Here is a 14,668-nt window from a genome sequence, read left to right as displayed (position 1 = left end):
GCTGGAGCAGGTGGAGCTTCTGCAGGGGCCTCCTCAGCTGGTGTGGGTGGAGCTTCTGCAGGGGCCTCCTCAGCTGGTGGAGGTGGAATTTCTGCAGGGGCCTCCTCAGCTGGTCCAGGTGGGACTTCTTCAGGGGCCTCCTCAGCTGGTGGAGGTGAAATTTCTACAGGGGCCTCCTCAGCTGGAGCAGGTGGACCTTCTGCAGGGACCCCTTCAGCTGGTACAGGTGGAGCTTCTGCAGGGGCCTCCTCTGCAGGTGCAAGTGGAGCTTCTGTAGAGGCCTCCTCAGCAGGTGGAGCTTCTGCAGGGGTCTCCTCAGCTGGAGCAGGTGAAGCTTCTGCAGGGGCCTCCTCAGCTGGTACAGGTGGAGCTTCTGCAGGGGCCTCCTCAGCTGGTGGAGGTGGAATTTCTGCAGGGGCCTCCTCAGCTGGAGCAGGTGGAGCTTCCTCAGGGGCCTCCTCAGCTGGTGGAGGTGAAATTTCTACAGGGGCCTCCTCAGCTGGAGCAGGAGGAGCTTCGGCAGGGGCCTCCTCAGCTGGTGCAAGTGGATGTTCAGCTGGGGCCTCCTCAGCAGGTGGAGCTTCTGCAGGGGTCTCCTCAGCTGGAGCAGGTGAAGCTTCTGCAGGGGCCTCCTCAGCTGGAGCAGGTGGAGCTTCTGCAGGGGCCTCCTCAGCAGGTGGAGCTTCTGTAGGGGCCTCCTCAGCTGGAGCAGGTGAAGCTTCTGCAGGGGCCTCCTCAGCTGGTGGAGGCAGAAATCTTGCAGGTGCTACTTCTTCAGGAGCATCCTCTGCTGATGGACGCTGACCTCCTTCAAAGACACCTTCTATAGGAAATTCCTCAGCTAGTACCACAGCAATTTCTGCTGAGACTGCTTCTAATGTGTGCTTATCTAATGGTGGCTGAACTTCTTTAAAAGCCCCCTCAGATGGTAGAGGTTGACCTCCGTCAGTGGACTCTTCAACAGTAGCAGATTCTTCTTCGCCTGCTACATTTTGGATCTTCACAAACACTTCTGTGAATGGAACCACAATTTCAATAGGTTGTTCTTCATTTTCCACCTCAACTTTTTGGAGATACTCTCGATCATAAGGCTCATATGAAAGGGCCCCTTGCACTGACAGATGACTAATGTCACCATGGGCTTCAGAAGGAAGCTCATCAGCTGTTAGAGCCTGGATTTCTCCAGAAAATGCCCCTCCAGTGAAAGGCATCATGGCATCAGGGATGTTTTCACCTGACAGTACCTCTAATTCAAGAGAACCATCTACTTCAAATGAGGAACCCTCTTGTGTAGCAGGTATTGTTTCCTCCTTTGGCTTAAGCAGGGAACTACCTGGCATATTCATGATGGTAATTTCTAATTCACTGAAGTATGTCTGTTGTTCTTTGTCCACTGTTTCTTTTGGGCAAATGTACATCACACTAAAGTCACCAGTACAGCTGGTCTGCTGAGATCTGTCTATTAACCGAGCTGTGGGTCTGCTTGTTGGAATCTCTACTTCTGGAACACACTGTGGCAATTCAGGAGCTGTTTCTCCAACACCAGCTGGGGTTTCTTCAAGGGTAAGTGTTTTATCAGAGAGTGTGGCTTTCGCTTTTTCTTCCACAGAAGCCTCTGTCTGCAGAGACTTATCGGTCATCTCCATGCCTCGCTTTCTCTTCATCCAAGTTTGTTGAAGTTGAGAAGACAGTCTAAGAGACTCATATTCTTTTGCCGAGTAGTTGTCTTTGCTTCCAGAAATATTACCAATACTCTGGGTAGCTTTGGGGACAGGAGGTTGTGCTACAGCCATGGGTTTCTTTTTTTCTGGTGCATCAGTTTGCTGGGACTTGTCTACCAGCGGTTGGCTGGGTCGTCTTCTCCTTCTAAATTCCTGCCTCCCTAATGAGATAGGCTGTTCAGGCTCATCACTTTCTTCCATTTTTATGACTGATGATATCCAAATTTATGAGTCTTCAAGTAGTTAATCATTAAGAATCATAAATGTACCCGGTGGTTAAGCCTTTAACTTCCTTCATTGAGTTTTTCTATGGAGTTTAGAAAAAAATAATTCATAAATTATTGGCATTCTTTACTACCTTCCTGTTGGATCCCACCTTACTCATTCATCATCCTTCCTGTTTAGTCTCTGTTAGAACAAATCTCTTTTAGAAGTTCCCTCAAGGGTCTGTGACATCACAGCCACTTCTTACAAGGTTCCGGAAGTTATGTTTCCACCAGTTTTAAGCTTGGTTTATTCACATAAGCAATGACTAAATGTGAAGTGTCTAGGTTTTTTTTGTTTTTGTTTTTAAAAAAAATCAGGTTGAAAATGAATTTCTTTCCCAGATGAGTAACAATTTAACTCCAAGAGAGCCACTAATTGTTAAAGGTGATCTTTTTGAGCTTACAACTTGATTCTTTTCCTTCTACTAACAAATTATACTACAGAACTTAGTATGGGCAGGTTGTCCATTATTAGAGTTAGTGTGTGTGTGTAGGAATGCCTGATAAATGGATGTCTATAGGATTTCAAAAGAAACTGCCTCTCTTTAGAAGACTCTCAATTTGGAATTCAATATCTATGGAAGCTTCATTCCTTTGCCTTTAACCTTTCATGACTACAGCCTTCTACTACTAAAAGATAATACATGTTTTCAGTCTCAAGCAATGTAAAGTATTTTTCATTTATTTTGAATTATTTTATAAAGTAGTTTTATCCAAATTTTTACAGATGTAAGGCTACTGAGTCTAAATACATGTCAGGTTAAACACAATATTTTTAAAGTAGTTTCTACAGATTCTGCTGAATGATCACATGGAATGAATGCTTCAAGGGGACAAGTCATCTGATAATGAATGGGATTGGTTTCATTGAGGGGTTTGATAGGGCTGAAAGGAAAATGAGAAAGGGTGAGAGGAGAATATATTGTATACAATTTAGGAAACTTTCAAATAGCAAAATTATTGGTAAAATTTTGTATTGAATTGGAAAATAGAAACCCCACATAAGCATATCCTAGGCGGTAAGTTGAGATTATATNTATCACATTTATAGATATAAAACCTTTTACTTATATATAACACAAGAATTTCTTTATTGCTTCAGGACAATATGAAAGCAAATGAAACAATCCTTGTTGCTAGACAGTAGTGGCATGAATGAGTCCCTTGTACATTCCTTCAAATATAAATTGAAACCCAAGGCTAGAAGTTCTTCTAGACCTTTCTAGAATAAACCATCTACAAACTAGGGAGACACAGATCAACTTTTAGTATATTCTTTGTTTCTACTAGTAATAATGAGCTCATAGCCATGAATGACCATGCATGCACAACCAATTAATGATTCTACCTAAGATTATAACAGGCTTGTGAAGCACTAATTTTCTCATGCTAATTTTTCTTTAATAAAGAAAATATGTTTTCAATAAAGAAAATATATTCTTTTCTCATTCGATATATCCTGATTACAGTTTCCCCTCCCTTTACTCCTCCCAGTTCCTCCACGCCTCCTCTTCCCTCCAGATTCACTCCCTTTCCGTCTCTCATTAGCAAAGAGCAAACTTCTAAGAGATAACAGCTGAACATGACAAAATTGAAACATAATAAGATAAATCAAAACCATCACATCGAGGTTGGACAAGGCAACCCAATGGAAGGAAAAGAGCCTCGATAGCAGGCACAAGAGTCAGAGACATGCTCACTTACACACTCAGGAGTCCCATGAAAATATTAAACTGAAAGCTACAACATAAATGAAGGTGAATTGGTGCAGACCGGTATGATCTCTGTACTTGCTGCTTCAATATCTTTATGTTCCTATGCACCTTGCTCAGTTGACTGGCGGGGGGTGGGGAGGGGAAGCGGTAAACCTTGTTCTCCTGTTGTCCTCCATCCCTTCTGGCATATCCATACACTCTTCCCTGTTCTGAGGGGTTCCCTCATCTCTGAAGAAATTTGATAGAGACATCTCATTTAGAGCTGTGGCTGTGTCTTTCCAAAGACTGTCTCTGACTGTGGATCTCTGCATCTGTTTCTGTCTACTACAGGAGAAAGCACCTCTGATGATCTCACATGATTTCTTAAAACCTACAGATGTTTTCAAAGATGTTTCCAGGGGTGACCTCATTACTCTCTGTTTAAGACTTGGAAGTTCAGTCTTTTTCTTGGTAATCTCACATGGCTTAGCACTTCTTACTTGATTCACACACATTAATTATTAATCTGTGATTCCCAAATGAAACTGAAATCCTAAACTTAGTATCTGTGGATGCGACTTTGTTTAATAAAAGGGTATTGACTGGGAACATGATAGGTATTCCTTTAATCCCAGCACTAGAGAAAGAGACAGTCAGATCATTGTTGAAACCAGCCTGGTCTACAAACAGGTTACAAGGCTAGTCAGAGCTACATAGGGAGGAGACCAAGTCTTTTTAAAAAAAAATAATAAAATGTCTCTGCATATGTAATCAAATTAAAATGCTAGTCTTACAAAAAAGAGAATATTTAGAATGTGTCCTCTGAGAGACTACCCGTGCTCCAGCAGAGTGTCCCACATCTAGGCATATACAGGTAGCTCTGAGTGGACTCACTAGGTTTTATAAGAAAAGCAAGTTAGTAGAGAAAAGTGATGGAGAGAGAGAGAAATTGAAGGGGAAGGAATAGAGGCTAGACTTTATCAGAACATGTGTGAAATTATTAAAAAGTACTGTTAGGTAATGAGGAGAGAAAGGATTTGTAAGTGTGTAAATTTGGAAGTGTGTAGAACGCGAATAAAGTAGTCCCATACTAGCTCAGAATTGAGTATAATAAGAGGGGTTTTTTCTATTATTTAGGGAGGACTCGCAGATCACAGTCCTCTGCATGAACACGGAGCAGTAAAAGTGGGGGTTATGTTAGGAAGCAAAGGCCACACTCTTAGAATTATGAAAGCAAGCAGGTCAAGAGTGGGATGGTGGTATAATGGAATGTGCTGGAAGAAGTTGATGAGGGTCACAGTAACTTACAGAATACCCCTAGAAATACTATTTTGTTTTAAACACCGTAAAATGACTTCCGTTCTCTCTATTAAGATAGCTATGTGGAGAAGGAAATGAGTTTTGTACTTCTGCATTGTAAATGGCCACAAATGTAGCACGATAAACCAACACAGATGTACCATCTCACCGTTTCCATAAGAGTCAAGGTTAAGAGCTGAGGCAAAGATGGTCTGGATTCTCTAATCTGACTCCCACTAGGTAAATTGTACCATTCGAGGGAGACACTGTTACCCATATTCAGAGCCTCTTTCTGGCTCATTGAGCACCAGCAAAATGATTCAGATTGCAGGACCCCAGACCCAGTTATTTTGCTACAGACAGCTAGGGCAACTTTTGGCTACTAATAGCTTCTATCACATTCTGGTCAAAACAGTCACCTCACAGCATGGAAGGCTGCAAGGACAATCTCTTTTCCATATGCGAGAGGAGAGCCTTGCCCTTTCTCCTATAACAAAACCCAACTGGGAAAGTGAATACTCCATGTTCTTTAGACACTCCATGCGTACACTCATGTTGTAAACTGGCAGGGTGCAGGGCAGAGATCTATAAGGTCATCATAGAGGTTTATATATCCTAGACAGTAAGAATAAAACTCCAACAATCAGGAAGAGTGCCAACAAGAAAGGAGAACCCATGGCAAAACCCCGACTACCATGCATTTAAAAGCCAGGTAGTGCTGGGACTAGAAAATAGGAATGCAAGGGAATAATGAAAGGACAGCAGTGTGGATAGACACGGGAGGAGAGGATATTGATCCATGTTGCAATGAACAAGAATTGGATTAGAACTAAGGGACAAAGGAAAGAAAGGTCTCTGGGGGAGAGATGATGAGTTTTCTAGAGGTGCGTGGCCCCTAGTCGGTTGCCTGTGCTCCAGTGAACCACACCCATACCAGTGTGCATATGGGCAACACTGATTAGACTCGGTGAGGTCTAAAGAGAAGTGAGGAGGGAAAATGACATGAAGTTGGGAGCGGGTGTGGTGATGCCATCTGCAAAGAAGGATGGGTGTGATCAAAATGCATTGTGTACGTGTGTGAAATTCTCAAATAAATAAAAATATGGTTATAAAGAATCAGTATCAAGATACTGGTTTTGAAAGCTATGCGAATGGAAATACCATTTACTGAAATGGTGAGAGAGTGAGAAGCAAGGATCAGCTAATGAAAACAATATCCAGGTTTAAATGTGAACATTTTGATTTTTGAGATGCCTATGGAAAGAAAACTGGAGATGTTAGGAGATTTACTGGATGAACTCCAAATGTAGAAATGACATGAGATATGCTTATGAACCTCATTGAAAATAAGAACAATATTTACAACCATGAGTTGGATATAACAAAGTTCAAAAAAGCTGTCTACAATTGAGCCTGCTAACCAATAGAGCATTTGATGTAAGACAGAAAAAGAAGCCAGCAGAAAGTAACTAAAGGTAAAAATGCATAAATAGGAAACTGGGAAGCTGTGTTGTAGACACTATAGCAGAAAATGATTCAAGAGTGGCTACTCTTGTTGGATGATGTGAGGGGTCTGAGTGCTACTGAATTTGTCAGTGTGGTTGGTAATTGAATTTACATAAGGTATTCTCATTGAAGGACTTAACTCGAAGCTATGTGGCATATACTGGAAGAGGAAATCTGCTCACAGGTATCAGATAGCTCTCAAAAAAAGTTTAAGCTAAAGATGATAGAACAAAATACTTGTTGTCCTATGAAACAACTGGATACTTTCAATTTTAATAAAAAGGGAATGGAAAATAGTATATTTTTATTTTTAAATATTGTGTAACCATTGGGAATTATGCTACTGAAAAAACAGTAGATAGATAACAACCATGGATACATACTAATTTTAAAAGGAAGACAAATATAATAAGCATATTTTCATATGATAAATATATTACATATATATGCATGTGTATATGTATACATGTTATACACACCAAGTTTTCACTGAAAGAAATAAAATGAAATAGTTATGGGCTATATGTTACAGGATACATGCATTATTTTGCATTTTATCTTTTTAATGTTTCCATATGTTTCACAGTAAGCAGTGTTTTATTTTCATTGGAAAAGGTAAGGGTAGTTTTTAAAGTAAAGTTCTGAAGCAATTAAAATATATACTGTAAAAAATAATAGAACTGACCAGCGTTAACAGAACTTAGCCAGCGAAGCATATGTAAAACCATCCAGTCGATTGATTCAACAAGCCTTACAGTTGTTTTTTCCAATTGTGTTCAGGAAACATGTCTACAAATTCATAGAAACATAATAATTAGATTGGTTCACATTTGGGAGGTTCTCCACGGCAGTGCAAAGGCGCTGGAGAGTAAATAAAGCCTAGAGCTATGCAGGATGTGAGAAAAGTGCAAGGTGAAATCCAGGAAGAAAATTAGAAAGAGAAAGTAAAGCTCAATGAGGAGACCTGGTAAGTCATGGAAAGCCAAATATGGAGGACAATCAGAGTCCTGCTTGTGATAAAGAGTACTTGCAGTGAAATTGAAGTGTTACTTTGAGGAATTCAAGGAAAGTTTAAAATTAGACATTGAGTTACCCAAAAACAATTGACCGAAGATAGTGCCTGCCCACTCAGTCTGAAAAACTGTCATTTCGGTACATAAGCAGAAATAGTCAAGAAGCTACCGACTACAGAGACAAGTGGAGCCAGGTACTGACACAGACTGACAGTCTGAGCTACAACAGGAGAAATTCAGTGTTCCTTTCATCTCTATATTTTCTGCATCTTTGGAGACAATCAAAATATAAAGGGGGATGAGAGTTAGCTCTGTGATTAAGTGTACTTATTACTCGTGCAACAGAGCTAGGTTTGGTTTCCAGTAGCTACATGGTCGATTATAGCCATCTGCAACTCTGATTTTAAGGGATCTGTTGCCTTCTGCTAACCTCTGAGGGTACCAGGCATGTATACATGCAGCCAAAATGTTTATTCACACAAAACAAAACCAAAAAATTTAACAAAGATATTTTTAAGTTTTATGAAAAAATGTGACAAACTTGTATGGTCTTGTTTTCATGTCATTGTTTGCTAAACAATTATCATACAACATTTACAGTGTATTGAATAGTTTAGGTAGTTCAGAGATGACTTGAAATTTTGGGGATGATGTACATAAATTGTGTAAAAATATCGAGCCTCTTTTTCTTTCATTATTATATATGTGTATGCATGTGTCTACATATATTTTATTTATAATATATTTATAGTACTACTGAGTCGATTTTTGTTGTTGTATGTAAAAGGTTTCAAGGCTGAGCACTCTGATGAACAGCCAATGAGGGGTTCATCACCAGAAGGGGTTAATTCTTCTTCTCTCAGTGCTTGCCTGTAGCTCTTTGTCGAGGTGTGGGGCTCTGAAAATGTTTCCCTCTTCCATGTTAATATGTCCATTGATTTTGCCTTGTTCCAGTCTTGTTTGTGCAATCATTTCTCGGGAGAAACTGTTTCACTACAGGCTTCTCGGTATTCTGGCTATGACAGTTTTTCTGCCTTCTACAACCACAATGTTAGCTATAGATGCAGGAAGGAGCTGTGACGTAGATATATCTGTTGGGGCTTGGCTCCCTACTGTTTGTTGATCTGTGCATTGTACTTCATCAGCTTCCTAGGCCTAGTGAGGAAATGGAACTCTGAAAAGAATCTACTAGCTGGGCAGTGGTGGTGCATGCCTTTAATCCCAGCATTCCTCAGGCAGAGGCTGGTGGATCTTTGTGAGTTCAAGGTCAGCCTGATCTACAAGAGCTAGTTCCAGGACAGGCTTCACAGCTATAGAGAAACCCTGTCTTGAAAAACAAAACAAAACAAACAAACAAAAATAGAATCTACTACCACTTTTTCGCTAGACCAGCCTAATAATTCAGTACTACATTTTAAATCTTATTTTATCCTGATACCCACATAGAGGTATCATCCAATTGGACCCCTCATCTGATCCAAGTGAGCCACCTCCTCTCTGATTTAATATTAAAAAATAATTTCATAAAGTATCATTCAAGGAAAATCAGTATTTATATTACCAGTTCACATATACTCAGAAATCATTCACCACCTTCTTAAATTTTTAAATTGTATATTATTCTGATGTATTCTATCTTCCATTACTGATATTTTGTACTCTCTTTTTAGTTCTTTTACCCCAAGATTATGGTTCATGTGAACAGTAACAATGGGTAGCTTTGCTTGTTTGAGCCTTGGTTGTATTTGGCAAAGTAAGGGCATTTGGCAAAAGATCTAGTAGAGTCTGAATAGCAAAGATTCCTGGCTCCTGAAACAAAGTTTCTTGAGAAAGCATAGTGAGGTATTTTCTCAGGTGAATGGCACTTCTGTGAGATTTCATATACCTCTAGGCATAGAGTGCATGTGTGTATTTGTGTCTATGCCCCGTTTGTATTTATAATATTCACCCTTCCCTTCCCCTTCCCTCTTTCTCTTAAGTTTACTTTCCACAAGGACAGTGGCATTACTGATTTCAGTTTTCTGTCCTATTACTGAAAGATACACACACACACACACACAAACACACACACATACACACACTCTCATATATATACATATATATGGCCAAGATTTTATATATATATATATATAAATTTACAGATCCTTAATAAATTCAGTGATCTGAAAATATATGCCATAACCTTTGACATAATTATATAGCATATAGTTTAAATTATAACTTACAATTTGTAAGAATGTACAGGTACCAAAATTCTTCTTTCTCTAACTGACTTTAGAAAATGATGCTGTTTTCTTAGACTTCAGGGTGTTCACAACCTGCTCTAAACACATAAGGGAGCTGAAAAGGCACTTTAAAAATAAGCTCACAAAGAAATTAAAATTAAGTATTAATTTTATTATACCAAGTCTTTAATAAACAAGCAACATTCTAGGAGCCAGAGGAGGGCCTAGGTACATAGTTACCCTAGTTTCTCTCCAATAATCCAGGAATTCCTCTTCAGAATGGAAATAACTTAGCAATGAAGATTAAATGAAAACAAAATAATCACAATGCAAGAAAAACTATGTGAAGAAATAAGACGCACAAACCAGGAGTCCCTGCCTCTGACCAGAATTCAGCTTCTTACAGAATCAAGTCTCTTCCGTGTCTCAACCCCAAAATTGGCTACTATAGCTGTCTTAAATTATTCAGAAAAAGAGTTCTAGCACAAAGGACTGAAACACCTTTTCTGGGGAGCAATCGTTTACAATTGAAGGACTTTTTTTCTCACCCAAGGATTTAGAATCCTTACATAGATTTAGCATTTGTTCCCAATTCCTCTGTCTTGAGAAATTAAATGTAAAAAAAATTTTAGATTCCATCTTTAAATTATAAAACCATATAAATGGATTATAGATAGATAGATAGATAGATAAATAATAAAATATTACATTTTCATTTCTTACAATTTATAAGTACAGAGCATCACTTCTCCCAATATGAAAAATATAGGAGTTAAAATCCTATTGAGTTTATAGAGTGTGGTCACTTATAAAAGACTCCTGTTAAGCTCAGCCTTTTCCTACACTATTAATATATGAGTCTGTTTGAGTAATTAATTGATCCATGTGTGGCAATATGAATGAATTCTTAAAATTGTATTTAGTCTATCATTACTTTCTAAAACTTTTTAATTTCATATTACGTAGATGGGGCATCATGTAAACATGAATATGCCCAAGCTCTTCCTGGAATTTTTCTAATTATAAATAGGCAGAAGTGCTCAGACAGAAAAGAAGCTATTGAAAAATGCACATTCAGCTCTTTGAAAGGCTATTAAAAATTCTTTATTATAAAAAGAAGCCTAAAGATTTTAAACATGCCACGAAAAAAAATATTCTTAGGATAATCCTCTAGGGACAAATTATAAACTTGCTGAGAAAGAACTCTAAGGGGATGGAAACATCCCTGCTCTCCATTCTGACTTGAAATCGTGGAAGACGTGCAGATCATTTGCACAAACATGAGCACCAGCAGTTTCTGTAGAAAGAACATCAGACCAGTTTTACTCAGAGAAAATCCGATGTCCTGTCCACTTATAGGCTCCCTCTGGGACATCTCACTTGATGGTAGACTGGCACATTTTAGGGATAAAAAGCTTTTGCAATAGGGCTGTGGTATTTGAGCTATAGTTTAATTTCATCTAAATAGCAGAGAACTTCAGAACTCGAGCGAATCTTCACTATTTTTCCACACAGAGACATAACATCCCAATTGGCACCCGCACTTGTTTGCTTTATACCGCTCTGTATTATCAAAATTTTTAATCTACACATCGACTATTTCTGAAAGCATATAGTTCCACCATATAGTTCCACATACATATATCAAAACCATTACAACAATTGAGAAAAATCTATATCTATCAAAGTGAGACAGTTAACTTTTTATTTTATGGAAATTTCATACAAGAATATTGTATTTATATCATTTCCACCCCCTCCTCTCAACTCCTCCTGTGTCATGACTACTTATTATATATAAATATATATTGCATACACACACATTTGACCTACTGAGTTCATTTAGTGTTCATAAGTGTTTAGGGCTGACTCCATAGTATTGAATAACCAAGTGATGTTTGCTGGTGGAGAAGACTCATTCTCCCTTTCTCAGCAGCCCATTGAAGAACCTGTAGTTCTTCATCTAAGGATGGGGCCTTGTGAGATTTCCTTCATCCATGTTGGTGTGTCATCTGGTGTTGTCATTAAGCATGTCTTGTTTAGGCAACCACACTGTTGAAATTCAGTGAGTAAAGTCTCCTGTCATGTATAGAAGGCACTATCACAGGGCACCTATGCTGGTCCTTTGGCTCTTAGGATCTTTCCATGCCCTCTTCCGCAAGATGTTCCCTAGGATTTATGTGTAGAAATTTTGTTGTACACATATCATTTGGAGTTGGGCAGTCTATGGTATGTTACTGTTCTCTGCACATTGACCATTTGTAGAGTCCTGATTGCTATTCAGGGGAGTCCAAGGGGTTCCTAAAACAATAGAATTTTCATGCCCCTGTTTTCCTCCAAGAATATAAAGGTAAAGCCCTATGTATACAGAGTATACAGTACTTGGAAGGATACAGGACTTGGAAGAATCAAGCTAGAACCAAACAGAAAGCCTTCTACCTAAGGACTAGCTTTCATGGTATCTGAAGTTGTTGTTCAAAATGCCAAAGGAGGAAAGTAATATTCCTACCAAACTGTAATACATGTGGTTAATTCCTACCACAGAATATTCTGGAAAGACATCCACAAGGGTGAAATTAGCAGCACTTTTATCTTGGTGATAACTAACATATGTCTAATTGAACTAAATTAAGTAGGATAGAGCCAGTAATTAGGATAGAAGCCATGCATGGTATCATAAACCTAGCCAGCTACCTGGGGTTGATGAAGTAGTAGACTCTAGAGAAGAACCTGCTATTTCAAGTTTCTTAAATGCATGTAATTTCTGTGTTCTACATAGCTATCCTTTTACTCACAGATAAGTACAGCTCCCACCCCTCAGCAAGGAAGCTCCTTTCTGCAGCAGCAGCAGCAGCAGCAGCAGCAGCAGACCATTCCTGAAATAATCTTGTCTGCTGGATTAAATGCATAAAGGGCTGCAGTTCTAACTCAGCATAACCAAGTGAGTCCTTATACTGGATGTGCTCACAGTTGCTGAAAGGTCAAAGCTGTCTAAAGACAATAGCGGCGATTGCACACAAATGGAGCACAGCATATGGCTCTGGAGACTCACTCTGAAAGTCTGACTTGCCAGGTCTAGCATTATGGAGAACTAAACCCCAACACTGTTCTCCAATGATAACATTGTTCCTAACTACTTGGCACCAAGAGTCGGGCTGAAAACTGCGGACAGCAGTAGAAAGCAAACCGGGGAAATGGGATCCCTTTTCTCTCACATTTTGATGTGGCATTACACCGAATGTGTTCAGCACATGGCTAAATCCTTTTTAACTAAGCGTGGAGCCCTCTGGGCTGGAAAGAAAAGTTTGATGATGCATTTAGAAACACTGGAACGCATCAACTCGGTGTAAGTTTTTCTGCTTCAATTATGCAAACAAGCCACTATACACCACACTTCTATCTTGTGTTCAGTTATAAGAGAGCTGCGTAGAACAATTCTAATTTGGCACCTTCAGAGTAAATGCCAAATCAATTAACAGAGATCAAATCAAAATTGGCTCAACCTGCAGCACTGAATTCAAGAAGGCATTAGCTGAAACCAGGTGTATTTGACACAAGCTGAATACCGATGATGCATCAAATAAAAATAGGAATTTCTAAATTTTGAATAATGCAACAAGATCAGGGTTCCACAAATCATCCAATATATCTGGATCTGTAGAGTTGTTCTTCTACACATACATTTATGCAATTGTAAATGCAAAGGCCGAATTCTAATGCTGAAAGTTCTGTTAATGGAATGTAAACGGACTGCATAAGACATATAGCCTAAAAAAAAATCCTTCTGGGGAGAAAAGCATTGATTCAATTTTCAAGCTAGTTTACAAATATGTGTGGCTTTTCCCTTCATCCGCTCAAACTTTGATAGTGAAAAGAAGGAAGAAAACGAATCGATGCCAACAATCTTTTAAAGAGTGCTGTACGTGATATGAGTAGAAAGGGCGGAAGACTGCCAGTAAATATAAGCTAGCTCAAAACATCCTCACGTTTGGTTTCATCGTGGAAAACCATCTCAATAAGCACTAATTCACCAAAGCCTCTATTCATCTCTGTGTTTATGCATATCATTAAAAAATTATGACCCTGAACAATTATAAAGAACACCAGTTGACAGGTCAACATGGATAAAGGGAATTCTACCAAGGCCTCATCTCTAGAGGAAAAGCTACAGAAAACTACTACTGAGAAAGGAAAACCAGGCTTCCTCATTGATGAACCCCTAATTGTTTGTCCAATATCAAGTGATCAGCCCAAAAAACATCTACATACTAGAATGACAAATTAAACCCAGCCATTTGTCCTTAAATAGAGATATACATGTTTATATGTAACAATAATAAAGAAAAAATAGTAAACTAAAGCCAGGGTTATAGTTCAGTGATAGAGCGTATTCCTGCCATGGACAAGACCCTGGGTTTGATCCTCATAACAGAAAAGGAAAGAAAAAAGAAAAGAAAAGAAAAGAAAAGAAAAGAAAAGAAAGAACAAAACCAAAACAAAATAAATCAAATATAACTTTCCAGGATGTAATGATAAAACATAGACAAAAATCATTCCCAGATCAATCTGTGCTTCTGTTGAAAAGAACTTTCTCTTTTTATTAATAAAATATATTTATTCTATGTGCTTTTCACATCATCTATCTTGATCTCATTTGTTCCCCGTCCCTTTGCATCCACCCTCTGCTCTTGTACCATGCCCATAAATTAAAAAAAAAAATTTTCAAGAGAAAAAAATGAAGAATATAAAATGAGAAATATTTTTTAAAAGAGAGAAGGAGTTAAAAATCTCACCATGAAAGCTGCAGTGCAACCCAACAAGTCAGGCCGAATACCCCTTGGTCCATACACCTCTACCTGCAAATGATCATTGCAGGGAGTCATTGTCTGGTTCAAGGCCCTGGGTCTCTATTACACGTTTGATGCTGGGCCCCCACTAGGAATC

General features: G+C 38.9%; 1 protein-coding gene across 1 annotated transcript in view; it reads right to left on the bottom strand.

Annotated features, from left to right (window-relative positions):
• Fscb (fibrous sheath CABYR binding protein) overlaps nt 1–1,922 on the bottom strand; it is a 3,203-nt gene extending 1,281 nt beyond the window's left edge. The window contains exon 1 of the mRNA XM_050138822.1: nt 3–1,922. Within this exon, the coding sequence (XP_049994779.1) occupies nt 3–1,922 (1,920 nt within the window). The remainder of the gene's footprint in view (nt 1–2) is intronic.
• Nucleotides 1,923–14,668: the final 12,746 nt, after the last annotated feature.

The sequence above is a fragment of the Alexandromys fortis genome, unplaced genomic scaffold, assembly GCF_014885135.2.
Source record: "Alexandromys fortis isolate MF-2015 unplaced genomic scaffold, M_Fortis_MF-2015_v1.1 scaffold_35, whole genome shotgun sequence".
In the NCBI taxonomy this organism is placed as follows: Eukaryota; Metazoa; Chordata; class Mammalia; order Rodentia; family Cricetidae; genus Alexandromys; species Alexandromys fortis.
The sequence above is the reverse complement of the archived record's forward strand: the minus strand, read 5'-3'. Positions and strand labels throughout refer to the sequence as shown.